General features: G+C 41.3%; 1 protein-coding gene across 1 annotated transcript; it reads left to right on the forward strand.

Moving 5' to 3' along the window:
* Positions 1–7634: 7634 nt before the first annotated feature.
* On the forward strand, positions 7635–14462 carry zgc:162592 (uncharacterized protein LOC561993 homolog). Its single transcript, XM_037096248.1, has 2 exons — positions 7635–9814; positions 12509–14462. The coding sequence occupies exons 1-2, from the start codon at positions 9013–9015 to the stop codon at positions 12802–12804; spliced, it is 1098 nt and encodes a 365-aa protein (XP_036952143.1). The 5' UTR covers positions 7635–9012; the 3' UTR covers positions 12805–14462.
* The last annotated feature ends 3417 nt before the right edge of the window (positions 14463–17879 follow it).

The raw sequence follows: 17879 nt of genomic DNA on the forward strand, positions 1-17879 counted from the left end.
CTCTATCATTCAGTAATCACAGTTTGTGGGATGTCTGATGAAAAACGGATAAGAAAAAAAATAAATAGAGCTCACTATCTGATATTTTAATGCTTCAAATGTGCTCTGAATAGCTGCAGTGAAAAGATGGCGAGGCGGCTGATCTGCCATGGTTACCCTTAAAATGTTTCTCTGGTTTCCTCCATGTTTCTCTGGACTCCATCCACCTCCTCAGATAAATACAGACATCTTATTGCTCTTCCAGGTTTGTGTGTTTTCCTTTAACCTCTCTAGGAAGCCCATATCTGCAGCGTGTAATGAGTAATGGGCAATCATAGTGTAATATAATGCATTCATAATGCTTTATGTCTGATAATGACTGCTAAGTCAAAGCCTCTTATTGATGCTCTTGACTAGCTATAACCTAAAGGTTGACCAGCTTGGCTTAAAATACAAATGCTGTGTTATGTAAAACCCGTCATTAATGAACTGTAAATTTATACTTAATTAAATTAAGAAAATTGTGTTCACAGTTATTAAGTTGTAACTGCTGTTGTTGTAATCAACACTGACAATGGCTTCTGACTAAATGCTGGTTCGCACCATCGAGCGAATGCCTGTTCATTCACTCTCGTTTTATCTCAGTTTCTTTCATTCTCCCTCTTCGTCCTCTTGCCGCGATAAGGTTTTTCTTTTGCGGTGTTGAGTTTCCACATTTGTACCAGTTGTTGCACTGTTAGCTGGGCATAGCAACCAGGGAAATTTTATAGGGAACCAATCTTCATGCGTGATATTTACCTACAGCAATAACGCTGTGCACTGTATTTACCTCAGAATGATAAGTGGAAGCAAAACAGCCATCACTTACCACTTTAAACATCCATTTATTGCAAATCAAATTTCAATATACTCCTTGTGTAGACATCTATGGACTAACATTTGCGATAATGTCAGTGCTACTAACAATATATCCACTATGAAGGCACCACTGGGAACAATCTTTGAGATGCTGTCTGACTATCTGCTACTATCTAACAGCAGTATTGAGTCTTGACAATGATTGTGAACATACTATCAAGTAAAAAAGCCAATAACATTTTTCTACCATGGCTGCAGATTAAGCCGGAAGACGGCTTTTATCATGTCTGGTGCTGAACACCCTGCAGCAGCTGAGCGGCCTTTTGTTCATTCATTAAAATGCGTTTTTGTTTTTCTCCAGCATCATATCATTAGTGGCTGATTTTATCAGATTTTCTGTTGCATGGTGAATAAAGTGATCTTTTCCAGACAGATGGATTTATTAAGAGCTCATCATTAAAGCTTGTCCTGTGCCTCAGTAGTCCTGAGGCACGGGAGAAGAGTTGATAGTGTGTGTGTTAGATCGATTCTGCTTTTGATCATGTGGTCTTCAAAACACAAGATAAACCTTTCTGTATTTGCCTCTTCAACACACTTAATGTGCAGAGCTGCATGTGAACTGGTCTCATCTGCCCTATTACATCAGTTCATCACCTTTTTGTTTCCCGTGAGCATGTTTAGTGCAACTAGTGCACATTCCTGAGTAATAGTAACAATCTCCCACAGGTAGAGTTGCATCGCAATTAGAGTAAATGTCTACTACTTCATGATTTTTTTTTCTAAGCTGACTGATATCACAAGAAATCCCATCTCTGAACTGTGTCTATCAGCTCTCCTTCACTGGTTCAATACCAGCATCAGTCCAGGAGCAAACTGTGTAATGAGCTGCTGTTTGAGTAAATCAGACGCTGAATAAACCCAGATTGCCATCACAGACTTAATGAAAACCACAGTGCACATTTGTACACTCCAGTTGTTAGAGAATCTGTCCCTCATTGTGACTAAACACATAATCCTGAGTGCACTTAAGTATCTTAGTGTTCCAGGCCGGTAATGCAGATGTAACTACATTCAAATCATATGAAGCGTTCGACACTGTGATTCTGAGAACACAAATGTTTGGAGATGTGTCTCTCTACTATTTTGTTTAAAACTTGTTGATGTTGTTTTTCTGGCGGTGGTCGCTGAAGGACTGCTCAATAAACTTTTCCTTCTTTGAGGGGAAGTAGCAGCAGAGGAGAAATGTGTTGCCATAACTCCTACCAGGCAGCCCTTTCAGGGGCTAATTGTCATTCACTGCATGTTACTCCGCAGGGTTTGACGCACACATGGATGACGTCACACAATAAACATTTTTCTGCCCAATCAACAGGAAGGCCAGAAATGAGAGAAAGTGGGAAGCTCTGCAGAAGGGGCAGTCGCGAAGGAGCCTCCAACCAGCCTTGTATTGTCATCTTGTTTTGTGAATGGGGCTTTGAGATTTTCATTGAAACAGGATATTAAGTAAAAAGACAAACATTTTCAGTTCCTGCCTGTTTTATTATTTCCTGTTTACCTATTAGTGCAAGAGTACTGCTACATAAAGCTGCTTCTCTCTCCTCTCTTGCCCATGTTTCCAATGCATCTCATAAACTAAACAACAGGACCAAAGTTAATTAACTCCTCCTGGTTTTCTTTTTGAACATATATGATTACACTTCTTCACCTACAAAGGACGGAAGTTATAGTTCATGATGTGAGATGGCTGGGGATCCAGTGTACGCGATGATACAAGTGCAAGACCTTGCTTTTTGGTCTTAGTATTTCAGCTATTTTTATCACAATTTTCTCTGGAGTGGAGTGAACCATGCAGGGCAGGGTCAGTGTGATATTAGACCGTGACCTCCACTAACACCGCAAAAAACAGTCCTCTCAAATTACGCACTTCTGGGGGGCCAAGTGCACAAATGTTTTTCTCTCAGAGACCCAACGACACTGTGCACAGCGGGTTTCACAAATATTAAGGGCTTAAAAGCAAACCTTACTCATCTTTACTGATCTATCTTCTCGGGCTCTTCGCTCTCTTGTTTTTCTTTTAAGATAACTGCAGTGATGAGTGTTGCTTACAAAACACTTCTGCAGAGTTCAAAAGCCCATGCAACCGATTATTTCTGAGAGCTGTTATTATAGAAGATAGTACTATATTGGCTTATTGCACAAAATTGCTTGAAAGAAAGAAAAACTTCAAAGAACTTATAGCATTAGCAACTTTAAAGAGACATCGGCAAATCGGGAGAGACCTCAACACCAACAGCACCCAAGACAGGTGGCAGGTGATCCAAAATAATGCAGGAGTGCCTCCATTATGTGTGAGTCAGCTGTGAAGTCTACTCCACCTCCAGAGGTCCAGCTACTATCGGCAACAACAGTGGATGTGATAACAGTCTTACGGAGAGCGAATATGAATAGAACTAATGGTCCTGATATCTGGCTATGTCAATCTGCTAGCTGGTGTTATAACTGACATTATTTAACATGTCATTCTCACAGAAGACCATTCACACCTGCTTCAAGACAGCCACCATCACTCCGGTACCTAAAAACTCTGCAGCGTTCAGTCCAACTGTCCAGTGGCTCTCACCCCACCCTGAAGTCTAATGGGAAACTGGTTCTCCAGCACATCAAAGACTACATACCTGCCATCACAACACATCCACAGAGGATGCCATATATACTGCCCTCCACTCAGTTTTCCATGCTTAAAAAAACACTTATAAGACGACGGCTAAATTCTGCAGCCATGTTCTCGTCGGCTTTCCCGGAGAAGCAATAGAAAGCACCCTGACTGAAAACATCGCAAAGTGGCATGCCTCGTGCACGGCCCAGGACAGGAAGCCTCTGCAGCGGGTGATTAAAAGAGAGAAGTCTACAATGAGCCCAAAGGATACTGAAAGACGACATCCACCCCAGACACAGTATGTTCACCCTGCTGCTATCTGGCAAGCGATACAGAAGCATCTGCACTGTTCTGACTTGTGCCGTCTCCCATTTACCACTTTCCTCTTGCACTTCTGAAGGCTTGTAACTGAAAGAAGCCAGAAATCAACTAGTAATACCTTGAAATCTGGTCGTGACTGCATTCATTCCAGGTCAGTTGCGAGCACCTACATACAAATAAAGCTGCCACACTACTGACTGCAAGGCTAACAAAGGATTGTATGGCAGTGTGCAAGTTGCAACCACTGGCAAAGGTCAAATCAATGGGTCCAGCTTTTCTGGCAGCTCACAGTTCCACACTGTAGATTTTTTATAAAGAAGTGAAATACATCACCACACACACACGATGAAAATCGCAGTGCTTTTTTTGTGCAACATTTCATGATTCACGTTTATTCATTCATTCACTTAGGCTGAAGCTACTGTACTGCTAAAATGCTTAATGCACAGCATTAAAAAAGCAGGAATTGGACTCTTTCGCCTTCACTCTTCCATTGTGTGACAACCCCACTTCAAGGGGTTTAGACCCCTGTTACATAAGATCGACTACAGAGAGGCACATTAGCTGCATTCAACGGTGATTCTCTGACAAAATAAAAAAAAAGTATAAAAGATCTTCAATGATATTCAATACCCAGGCTTTTTAAATGAAAAGAGCTGTTATGCAAGGCTGATATTCTAGCCTCAGTGTAGGTATTTTGGTCCAAGGGAGAGAAGCAGAGGCACGATGACATACAAACATTGTGTAACAGGGTCAACATGTGCTGCTTAAATTACCCTGAATTTTTTTTTTCTTTTACGAATGTGGAGCACCAGATTGCCATCTTTCAATCTACACAAAATATTTAGGGATGTAGCACGTATCCCTGCAACCCCCTGATAGGCTTGTTTTATTTGACACTCCCACCATTGCTTCTGTCTCACCTCATGAAACATAAAGGAAACCCCACACATTGTATGTGAGTATTATACAGCAGCAGAGTCACGAGTATTATTTGTATGGAATGATTTAGTCAAATCTGAGTGTGATTCATCTAGCGATTTCTTCGACATTTGTTCTGTTTGATATGCACTGTATGTTTCTGTATGAGCAGTCCACTTACAGTACTTTCTCCATTCAGTTTCCGCACCTATCTCTGCACACAGCGCGGGCTGGGTCTTCCTTATTTGAGTCAACAGGGAGTACACATTGGGTGTGTAGGCACAAAGAGGATATATTTTCAACACCGCTTTAATAACTCACAGTCTGCCAGGTTGGCTTCGTCTGTGCTGGCAGAGCCCTGTTATCAGTTAGACGGACTGTCAAGACAGACATCGAGTTTTCACACAATCGGCCATCAAACCGCCCCGCTATACAATCTCTCCTAAACATCATGCATCAACCCTCACCGGTAGAATTAGATGGTGCTGCTGCCCACACACACACACACACACACACAGACAAGCACACACATGCACAGACAGATCAAATCAATGGTTACCTTCCTCCACATCAGGAAGTGCTGTACAGTAGGTGGGCCGATGGAGGAGTCCTCCCACTCACAGGATATTCAATTGCAAGCATGTACGAATTTCATCCACTCCTCATCTCACTTGTGTTCGCATGGGATCAACTACATTTGCACATGCACCTTTGGGCAAGTGCTGCTTGTGTGTGTACGCGCCCACACATGTAGACTCGACACAGAAAGGCACGCACAAACACTTGAACTCTGTCACATGAAAATATCTCGTGATTTGAGCCACATATAAATACTCCCAAAGCAGCTGGATTTGTGAATGAACTGACAGGAGAAGAAAAATGTCTCAGAGTCCCCTCTTGTTTGTATTTTTCAAAACCCGCCGTAGGTTACTCTGTAAAAAAAGTAACTCTGGATTTTATGTGACATGGGCTGATAAACCGTATGGGAAGTAACAAATGGAGCTGGTATCTACATCCTGAAAAAAAAGGGCTATATAGGTCAAAAAGGCTATATGTAGCATCTTGTGCTATATCTGTAGCTGTCTGGTGCTTCTACATCCTCTCAAAATGAGACAGAATCAGGTAAGGAGCATGCAATCGACTGTGCAATGAACATGACGGAGTGCAACCAGGGGAGGGGGACTGAGAATATTAACCCAGGAGCCCGAGTTCAACCCCCTCCTCCAGGCCTCGTGTTCAAAATCACCAAGAGGAATCCGCTCATTAGGACAGCGAGAAACACATATATCAAAAGCAGATAGCTGTCAGTTATCCTCTGGGGGATCTGGGCTATGGTAGCAGTGCAGAGATGCTGTGTGTCTGCGGGCCATATACTGCATATACATGTATGTTTACAGTCCGGTCTGTGTTGTATAGTTTTGGTTAATTTCCTCCCACGGCACACTATGGCAGCTGCTGCAATCGCTGCTAAAACATTAATTTTATTGGGAGATTCTTGGGAAATTATGTTGATGACTTTGAAGCTGCTGTAGGACTCTGGAGAGGTCACCGTGGACTTGGAAATCTTTAATGAGCTGAATTTGAGGTTTTCATTGGTCTACACGTTTACTGCACAATGTAAAACCATGTTCTATCATTCTGATGATGAACACATAATAAAGTAATGTCCTAATTATTTCCACAAAAGCTAGATTCCAAGGGCATAGGATCCATTTATATACTGTGATGTTAACAGTTGGAATCATCTTCTTCTTTATGCAAAAGGGAGCAGTGGTGAAATGTAAGTCAGCACATTTATTAAGATACTGCACTTAAAGTGAAGATTTTGAGGTATTTTTCTTAAAAACATCAATTTCGGCAAACAAGATTTGCCAAGAAGGCTCCTTGTTACATATTGTGTGTCTAAGTCTTTCAATTTTTTATCACTTTATACTTGCACTCCACTACATCAGAGGGAAATGTCCTTTTTACTCCACTACATTTAGGTAACAGCTTTAGTTTCTTGACAAATTCTGATTATTCCTCATGGTGGAATTCCAGTTCCTACACATTGTAGCTTTAAGTAAAAGATCCTGTGGCTTCTTCTGACACTGAATGGAGGACAATAAGACATGTGCGGTTGTTTGTCTGCCACAGAAATAATAACTCATGGGTAAGAGTGTCCTTGGGGATGCAGGAAAGTGGCTGAGTGTGTTGGTATATGCTGTTTAATGGACTGACTGTCACACAGAAGAATACCTCTGAAACAGATGGTTACCTGAGTTGGAAAGGTCAGTCACAATCTGTCCTGCCCTTTTCTTTGCCCTTGTGTCATGTAGTTCTTTTTTTTTTTTTCTTTAGGAGGGAGGCTGGCAGCTCACACTCAGCAGTGCAGACAAAAACACTTCTGCTTGTCACTGGAATGGGGGGTGTGGGAAAGCCTGACACTGATGGTGTTTGATGATGGAAACTGGACCATGATTGGCTGTAAGATGTCAGGCTTCCGAGGCTGAGACTGAGCGTACATCTTCTGTGGAACCTTAATAGTGATGGACTGTTCACTGACTCATTGTTACTGTTGGTGATGGAAGCTGCAAACCTGAAGCTTGAGGGAATGGCTGGTTGTGAGTCACAAGTTGCATTTTTATTTGCTGCCACCTGATATGTAGCCACAGAATAATAAAAAAACCCCCCAGTAATTTACAAGTTTGAAAAAAAATGTGAATTATTCATGAGAAATACTTTATACACTTAATTCATAATATTAAGCACTGCAGAGGCACTGCACTTTACACTCACGTCACACCTTTATTAATTATAATTAGTGAGACAACCCGACTGGATGTGATGAAAGCCCCGTGGGGCTGAAACTGTCCTGCTAATTGTAATTAATAAAGCGACAGAGAGAGCATACAGGTCAGCCTGGTGGTTTAATGTGCTTTAGTCTAGCCCCTATGTGTAATCAGATAATAGATAAATACTTCATGAGTAGACTTGAGTCTCATATCTAAAAATCCTTACATATGCAAAGGAAAGCTGGGTGAAGAGCTTCACAGCAGAAAACAGCGTTGCAGCATTCTCCTAAACAACTCAAGCAGACGGGGAAAAATGGCTCCGTGTAGCAAATCTGGCGTAATCCAACTCCCTTTTTTAGAGATGAAGTCTTCATTGTGGCTGCTAAACTAAAAGCTGAAGTGGATGCACATGCTTGTCAGAAAAAAAATGTCTTTCCCCATCAATATAGGATCTCTGTGCTTCCACAGAGTCTTGGATAACAACGGACAAGCTGTCTGGACCACTTCATGTCTTTTTTTTCCCCCCTTGTTTTACATTTTAAAACAAGTCTCCATCTACTTCGGTTGTTTAACATAACACTGTTTAGCTGTGAATCTCGGGAAATGTTTTGTGGACCAAGAAACTTCACCAACTTACTGTCGGCATGAGAGTGAGGAGATAATGACTTAATTTCCATTTTTGGGTGAATTTATCTTTTAATCTACTGATGTCATTTAAATATTGTATAAAAAAAATACCTAAAAATATATCCTTTATACAAAACCTTCAAAGTGTCTCAGCCTCTCCATGAGAAAATGTCGACTGTGAGCCACTCCTGCTTGATATTTCCTGCCACAGAAAGATCTCATCAAAAGCGCCATGTGCACATACAAGAACACATGCGCCACATATGCAGAACACATTAGCATATACAGCATCGACATGTGGATTCATGAATAAATGCATGAGTAGGAAATCTACAGATAAATGTAAATTTGCTGAATGGCAGTGTGAATGGGGAGGTTATCTGAAAGCGACGATAACGTTCTCAAGTACAGTTTTCAATTGATGCTCTGGTTTACTGCCTTACAAAAGGCCATACCGTGTATGAAACAGATATACCTCATTTCCTGAAGCAATTCAATCAAAATCATATTTGTATATATTTGAGTATTTTGAAGTTTTACAACATGAAGCATATTGTAAGACAGCATCATATTGCAGCACCACAATGAAGGAGCACATATTCTATAAATCAATCATACAATTTACACATTTACAAATGAGTTAGATGCATCAGCAGATGATTTGATGTCTTGGTGTGTAAGATGGCTGCAGAGACACTGGTTGGTACCTGCCCACATTAATTGCACCAGGTGTGCTGCTGATTGTTGAGCTGAGGGGCATGCTGCTTCCAAACACAGCCACACATCCTCATGCCTATTTTTTGTTTGTTTGTTTGCGCTTTAATGGCCCACGTGTCTTGTGTTTTGGTTGCGCTCATGCCACTCTGAGGGGGGAAAATGTTCTCAACGCTTAACTCCTCAGCTCCTGGCGACTCCAACCTGTCAGCTGCCGACCCTCAGATGCTACAGGAGCTGACGCACCGCTCCCTCAAAGTAAGCATAATCATCGTTCTGGGAGTGATGATCACTTTGGGAAATGTTGCAGTTCTCCTGGTTATAACTTCCTCCGTGGCTGGTTGGTCAAGAAACTCTCGGTACTTTCTCCTCTCTCTCACTGCTGCAGACTCTGCCTTCGGACTGCTGGTTATGCCCTTGAATCTGTGGGTGAGTCTGCTAAAGGACTACAGTGAAGGGCCAGATGCTCTGTGTCATGTCGTGGCCTTTTGCAATGCCACCGTCTACTCCACCTGCATGTACACGCTGGCCACGATAAGCCTGGAGAGGTACATCGCGGTGTTTTACCCGCTGCAGTACTCGTCTCTGATGACAAGGAAAAGGACGCTGCTGCTGATCGCCTTCGCCTGGTGCTTCCCCCCCTTCCTACTGTCGCCAATATCGTTTCCGGGTGGCATCATCGAGGTGCATTTCTCTACGGCGTCACTGGTCTGCAATCCGTCCTACTCCACAAACGTCGGCTACTCCCTGAGCCTGACGTGTTTCATATTTTTCCCCTGCTCCATCATCATGACATATGCCAACCTGAGAGTGTGGTGCGCTGCCAAGAGACAGAGGCTCAAACTGCGTAAATACGCGTGCGCGCGGCGCAGCAGACACAACGTGGCATCCAGGGTGCTCGTGCCTGTGATGGCAGCGTACTACACCTGTTGGACCCCCTGCATGGCGACCATGATCTACAATGGTAAGCAGTGGGATATACGTGTATACAGAGTGCTGGGTGTGTGTGTGTGTGGGGGGGGTGTCATCCCACATAAAACAATAGTTTTTGAAAAAAACAAAAACAGTATAGACAGACAGAAAAAAAAAACAGTCTGTGTATTAAGTGACTGAACAGACTCTAGCAGAAGCAAATTGCTTATATATGCCTGTCTACATTCATATATATTTTTTTTTTTTGTGAATTAACCCCAACAAAAGAAAAAGCATCTCCCTTTAATCCCAATTTTAGCTTTTTGTACACAGTCCAAGAGTGACTTTGACATTATCGGCATTATTTTATGATAAAACAAGTCATTACATTTCATGGAGATTGAAAAACAGTGGATTTGTGCAAGCAAATTAAGCGGTCTTGTGTGATAATATGTAAAGCTTGGCTATTAAAATTGAAGTTGTCTCCCCCACGACTCCACACAACACTATATCTGCCTTATAAGGCCTTATAATTTGATCTACACTGAGATTTATGGGGTTGTTTTTTCCTTCAGTCAATATGTTGGTGACTCTCTTATTGAAAAACAGCTTCCAATATATAACAGCCCATTTATCAATGTGGACATTGGTGGAATATACAGATAGCGAGTGGATGGGGGGGGGGGGGGGGGTTTATTTCACAGGCTTTCTTACTGGGTGCAGCTCACTAACATCATGGTAACAGTTTGTACCTGGATGGTTCTCAGTGGAAACATCTTCTTTGGTTTCACTCTGCTCGTTTTTACCAGATTTTGGCTCCTCTTGACACAGCTGCTCGAATAATTGAACTCGGCCACTGGAAAATGAAGACACTGGTATTCACCTTTTTAAAGACTAAATCTAAATACAAACCCATGCAAAATGAAAACACCACTTATTCCACTGATGGCTCCAAAATTGACTTTGTGTGTTTCTTTTCCAGCAACGAGTTCAGAATCATCTGAGAAAGTTAAATCTGTTATGATCTACAGAATAATTTAGCTAATGCATCCTGTTGATGTGCCACGTATCTGGATTATGTGGCATTAACTGTCATGGAATATGTGAAATAATGTTTATAGAATGAGGCTTCCAGGCGTAGACACAGCTGACCTTACAATGACTGGAGAAGCATGCATTCTTGTATGAGTTTTAACTTTAAGCTGTTTTGAGTCATATGTGCACATATGTCATATTTCCAGGGTGAGGGTGACCTGATATATATATCTATATTTTATCTAATGTTCAGTTAGCCTAAAAACAAACAATTCCATTCTGCATCTTAGCTAGTGACCTGTGCTTTGTGCTGTGGAGGATTCAGTGCTGCTTTTGTACCACCATGTGACATTTTTTTTTGTAATTGGCGTGTGGGAGGAATGACAAGTTCTAGCTTACCACCACAGTCTGCTGACCTGCATCATTGGAAGTGCTGCGCTGTGTGTTAAATGCTAGATTCCATTATATTCCACTTCAGGGCGTAGAGAATCTCAGCAAAGGAAGTGATAGGACATTAAAACAAAACACATCTGTGAAATGAAAGCCTTCTGTGTTTTCTCCTCAGAACCCTTGGATTAAAACCAGATTTTAGGAAAGCACAGCTCTGTCTCGCTGCCTGCAGCGGTATGACTATTGAAATCTGTAGCCAATGAAAATGTGGGACATATTCTCAATATGTGGGGCACGGGGACATGGGAAAAAAGTGCTGTGCAGTACCACATAAAGTGGGACACTGGGTCACCCAAACCAGGGCTTTTTCTGGTATTCAGGTACTTTTTAAGCTTAAGTCAGATTTATAGTTTCAAAGGTAGCAGTAGAGCACATAAGTAGGTATTTGAATCTTAAGTTGAGTACTTAGTCCTCCCTCTTTATCGATTTCAGTGAGAGCTGTGCTGGGAGAACTGGCTGTCAGAGTCATTTATCTGATTCTGGGCATGAATATATTGATTAAATGCCAGTTTTATGACTCAAACCTTTTTTGACTTTTTCTCATTTACCCCAACCATGTGCTGTCTTGGAGTAGTCAAGACTGAATGATCGAGTCACAGCTGAATATTTTTGGACATAAAGACCTTTTCCAAAGAGGGCTGTAATTAATCTGATATGGATGAAAATCCCCACAAAATGAAGCTGACAGTCTTAACTGGAACTTCAAAGTGTGCTGCTGCTCTGCAAATGCTCGTGAGCCTCACTGTAAAGTGGTCGCCTCCTCGTCACCAAATCTATCAGTTAATTTTGTACTTTTATATCAAGACTATAAATGATAAGTTGATGGCTTCATTTAATGGCTCTCAGGGGAAAATCTCACATCTCGAGGGGTGATTCTATTTAATTTTTTTTTACTACCAGTTGATGTATTGCATTCTCATCTCGGTTTAAAGTAAATGTATTGATTTAATTGATCATGAACCAGCCATAGTTAAGAGTACTGACCCTTTCCTACCTAAGGTCAACAAAAGGCAGACCACTTTTCTCATTCAGAAGCTGCCGTCTTGTGTTATTAGGGCTGCAACTAACAGTAATTTTCAGTGTTGATTAATCTGTTGATTAATGTTTGGTCTATAAAATATCAGAAAATGGTCAAATATGTGATTTAAACGTGGTTAAATAATTTACAATTTAGAAGCTGGAGAAAAAAATGACTCAAACAAATGTATTTAATGAAGATAAAAACAAATTGATTCATCACTGGCATGTGTTCTTCTCACAGCAGTCTCAGGCAGCAGCGTACCAGAGTGGGTTGAGTTTGTGGTGGTGTGGCTGCCGACCGCCAACGGTTTCCTCAACTGCATCTTCTACTTCTGGATAAACCGAAGTTTCCGCAGGAAGTTCCACCTCGTCCTCCAGAGGCTGACCTTGGCACTCTGCCCAGAACTGGCCGACGCCCTCGGGTGCTGCAGCGCTTCGACGACACAGTTTGTGTCAGGAGTTGCGGACAATAACAACAGCGTCCACGAGCGCTCCTCCAGTGTATCTTCCACCTGTACACTGCTGAGCATGGCTTAGGATGACAGCAGCTGAAGGACGTGCTCAGTGATTGCTGTGCTATCCTACATTGTACTGGCTGGGCTGTTTAACCAAAGTCAAGTTATTGAAATTTCTACATAAAGTGTCATGGGTAAGAGATAAAGTAATGAGACATATGGGTTACAATGCAATGGTTGATACTAAGACGGGCTATCATGGCAAGTATGTGAAATAACCCCTGTACAGTCTACATCATCATAATCTGAGTTATATTGATTATTGTGTGTTTGTTTCATTTTTATTTCCTTTTTATGACATTTTCAGTTTAAAAGCAGTGTTCAGTTATCTAGAACACAGGCTCAGTTTATAAGTTATTGGATTTTTTTCGTTTTACTAAAGCATACAAGATTTGATTTCCTGTCAGAGATGGCCTCTTTTAGTTGTTTTATAGTTATAGCTATCAACCTTGTCTGCGCCCCAGAAATGTCTTCCATTATTCTGCGTACAGTTGTGTAATCTCTTTTATCAGTGTCGGCTGTTCTGCGTCTGGGCTTGTTGCTGGGGTCGACACATTTCGCTTCAGACGTTTGAGGTTAGTCAATTAGTTCATCACAAGAACCTGATATTTAGGCACCTATTCATACGAGACATTTGTGAACTAACGTCACTTTCCAATTACAAGCACTTTGAAGGATTGAGGCCATCTACCTCAATTTTGAACCACACGATGAAGACCTTGGCATATAACAGCTGGGAGAAGTTAACCTTTAAGTCACGGCATTTCAGTTTATGCAAGGAGAAAAGTAATTAAGCAGCCACGGAGTAGAAAGGTCAGTGCATATGTGGCAGCAAAGAGATAACTTGGGTGACTTCTGAGGCCGCGGTTGTTTATTTTGAGACGTTAAGATCTTGATCTTCCTCTCAGTATCTTGTGGATTCACCTTGGCGATGCTCATGTCATCTTTGTCTGAACAGAGTTCAGCGTCGTGGTGCATTTAAGTTCACGTTCGAAAGGACACTGAAACGCAAACATTTTATGCAGCTTATTTTAGACTTATGGTTGCTGCTTGGTGTCTCTAACATTGAAGCTTGGGAATTATCTTAATGTATTGAATGTCAGAAGGTTTGCCTCTAAATTTATGTGAAAAACATGATCAATTTAAAGGATAAGTTCACCACAAAATGAAAGTTCTTTAAAAGTCATTATCTCCTCACCCCCAAATCGATGGAAAGTCAGGTGAAGTTTTGTAGTCCACAACACATTTCTGGTGTTTGAAACCAAAACAGTGTCAAAGTAGATATGGACTTATAAAAGACATCATAAAACATAAACCTTAAAAAAAAAAAAAAACAACCTGAAATGGCTCCCTACAGCTTAGTTGGTGTTATCCAAGTTGTACAATATTTACACCATATACATGCTGCTGAGCTTGTGTTTCCACTTCAGACAGGGCTTTTGGCTTTAATGAGGCTGTAAATAATATCTTTTGAAATTCTGGAGATTTGGATTTCTTTCACTTCACCGCGTGGGGATGAGTAAACGATGACTGAATTTTCATGTTTGGGTGAACTTATCCTTTAATAATGACCTTTTGTATGTACACATCTTGTCTTAATTTTACAAAGCATGAAGAAGAATGTATTGTAATGTAATGGTTTGTCGATGATCTATTAAATAAAGCATTATGAATCTGAAATGCTTGCCTCACACTCCACATTACTACAGAATGAACCTGTCGAATAAAAACAGTAGTGTGTCTTACAGTACCTGAGTCTCATTAAGACAGCATGCTTTTGCCAAATACAGCACTTCACTTCCTATAAACATACTTTATATGCAATGGAAATATCTCCAAAACCTGGGGCCACGTTTAGAGCAGAAGTGTGATGGATTAGTTTTTCTTATTAAGAAATGATTTTGTCTCAGTTGATGAAGATTGTACCGGAAGTCACTCAAGCTGGCTATGTTCCCTCAGCACGTAGTGTACAGAAATTTAATTTAGGGGTTTGTAATTAAAACTAATTTAGAAGTGGAATTTGTTCACATTCAGTAATTGTGCTGTGTTGTAGTAGGCTACAGCATGCATATTTTTGTGGGATAGAAGAAGAATATAATTGAATTTATCGCCTACTCTATTATTGTATTACACATTAGGCACTTCTGTAAAGGAAAACAGGGCATTAAAACCGAGTTACAGAGATAAGATTACCAACAAAGTTTTGGAACAATTGTTTACAGCTGAACTATCAAAAGTTTAATATAATGTAGTTTGAGAAGTTTCTTTCCACTTCAACCACTTTCTCTGATAAGCTGAAAGTGAAATATATCTCTAATAACACTAAACAGTAGGCCTCAGGGTTTGCCATTACAATCGACGCATATACATTTGACATCAGACTATTTTTCAGTTTCTTTGGTTTAACATCTGATGAAGGCACTTATGATGAATAATTTGTATTGAATTATGCTAATCACTACCAACCAATGCCGTGTGAGATCACAGGTTGGGCTGGAGGTTAGGGAATTAAAGTACATTATTAAAAATAATCATTATGCTTTGGCTTCTGAATAATGGATGGGTACCATTTTGATTGATCGTGTGCCCGGTTTTCTTTCTGGATGAAAGTTGAACAACAACTGATAAACAGTCTATAAACATACAGTGTGTGCATGTGAGGCCAACAACTCGCCTGTGAAACAGCTTCAAGTTACACAGGTGAAAGCACTGAGGTAAGAAAGGAACAATAACAGATGAACTTCCTTAATCCTTCTTCCTTCCTTAAAGCTAGGGTCTGTAATGTTGTTCAAAAACACATTTTGTTATACTGGGTGAAATGGTCCTGCTATCCTGAGAGTTGTCAATATATTATGTATTCAGAAAAGGGAACCAGAATAATCAGACCTCTGTGGCAGCTGCAGGGCTGAGAAAAAGCTGACCAGTCCCTGCTTTTCAGCCTGAATAGCTCGGATTGGTCAGATGCCTTCATGTCTCGTTCTGCCTGCGCCCCCCTCTGTCCCTCCCTCCTCCGCTTGCTCACACGTCACGTTTCACTGATACCGGAAATATTCAGCACACTCCTCTGCAGAAATACAGAGTTGCAGGAGAAGATGTTTATTTGGCTACAATGGCAGAGAAAATGCAAATGTAACAGCTCGCCCGCTAAAAAGGCAAGGAAAAGAAAGCCTGAGGCAGAAATGGCTGCAACAAAATAGGCTCTGGATAAAGAAAGAAGTCAGACCCGAGTCAACAGCGTTGCTGCATTTGAGTGGTGGAGACAACTGGGGCATGTGAAGGGCCTGAAAAGTGATGCAGAGGTTGCTCTCTTTCTGTTGGACAGGTAATGATTTGTTTTGTTTCATGGGTATTTGTTAATTTCATGAAATATGTAAGGTTTGCCAACTTGGCAATGTCTGTAGCTTGTATTAGCCCAATGCTAATGTTGGCTTCTTTGTGTGTTGTTTTTAGCCATGAGAATGGCTAATGAGTCGGCCCAGTTTCCACTGGATATGGTCTGCTGTGTTGTGGCTCCGATCCGGTTTTGCTCCGCCCTCCGGCAGTCCCCACCGGTTGCGGTTTGCGTCCACCACGGCGCAGTATGGTAGACAGCTGTCCTCACGACGTGTGCTGGAGTCAAACACGGAGCGTCTTATTTTGAAAAGTAACCGGATGTTGTTTGTTATTCCGGCACTTTACTTCCTGTCTGCTCCCCGCTAAATTCAGCTGATTGCTGCGTCGTGCTCCGGCATCTCCTTCACTCTGCTGAGTCCCGCTGCCAGATGCGCGTTCAAGTTTGTGGGGGCGTGGCTTTGGACGGAGCCCTGGCGGGATGGGGGGGGGCACTTAGAGGAGGTGCCACTTTCAAATCTTGCTAGCTGTCTTGCTAGCTCTCCAGTATTGTAAACCCTAGCTTTAATACATGTTAAGTGAAATGGCGTGATGATTATTATTAATTACTAAATTAGTTTCTGATTACAATTTGTCATACCTTTCCTGTCCAGTGAAAATATTTATCTCCAAATTTTCTGATGCAAATGTGATAAATTGAAGAATGAGTAAAAAACATCAGATATAATAGTAAAACACTGACATGTTATTAGAACAATGAGTTGAACTTTTGATACTTAACTATTTTGCTGAAAATACTTTTTACATTATGCATTCTTTTACTTAAGGTTGTGAATGCAGGACTTTTACTTGTAGTGCAGTATGTTAAGTCCAGGATCATGTTACTTATTTCACTACTGGATGCAACATTTTACTTCTTAACATTTTGGGTGTTTTAGGCTCCGAATTGTGAGTCGCCAGGAGAGAGCATTTGACTTTTGTCTCTTGAGTGAATTTAATCCTTTTATGGGTTTAAGTCGTTCAGAGAAAAAGAGTTAGGAATATTTGATTGTGAGAGGTGAGTGTTTTCAGCGAACCTTTTAGGCACTTGTCAAAGCTGCAGAAACCCTCTTGGGATTCCCTCTTCAAATAGAAAACCTGACACTCTGTATCTCTCTTACTGCCAGGAATTTGGTGTTAGCATTGTCCCATGCTACAAATTTACATCTTTAATTCTGTATTTTAAGAAAAGATGTCCTTTTAGAACTAAATTATCGTCAGAGATCATTTTCATTCCTGCAGATTCCATAAGGGTTTTTCCCAGCCAGTCTTGCTGAGCGGGTCTCTCAGGGGACTGGAGTGTGTGCATTAGCAACCTCAGCTCTCCTTGAGGGTTGACAAGCAGCTCAGTCATGGGGAATGATGTCTATCTGAGGGCTTCGTGTACTCCCGCGGACAGAATACGCTGTCTCATAACAGCTCATCATTCTGCCTGGTCTTAATTGCTGTCACAACATCAGTGTTAACACGGATGTGAAATGGCCGGTGGCTTTAATGCTCTCTGGGTCAGCTTACGATGTGACACAGTGCGCATCTGTTGTTCTTGTATAGACAGGAGTGCACCAGCAGTCCAGATGTTTGTGAAAACCAGCCCCTATGTCTGTTTGGTCAGCGTGTTGTCTCTGTATCTTCATATACTTATAGACTTATTGTCTATTGTCTTGTGTATCACATTATTACAGTAACATGTCTGACAATTTGGTTGATATAACTCAATATCACATTCAC

Source organism: Acanthopagrus latus, chromosome 4, assembly GCF_904848185.1.
Source record: "Acanthopagrus latus isolate v.2019 chromosome 4, fAcaLat1.1, whole genome shotgun sequence".
In the NCBI taxonomy this organism is placed as follows: Eukaryota; Metazoa; Chordata; class Actinopteri; order Spariformes; family Sparidae; genus Acanthopagrus; species Acanthopagrus latus.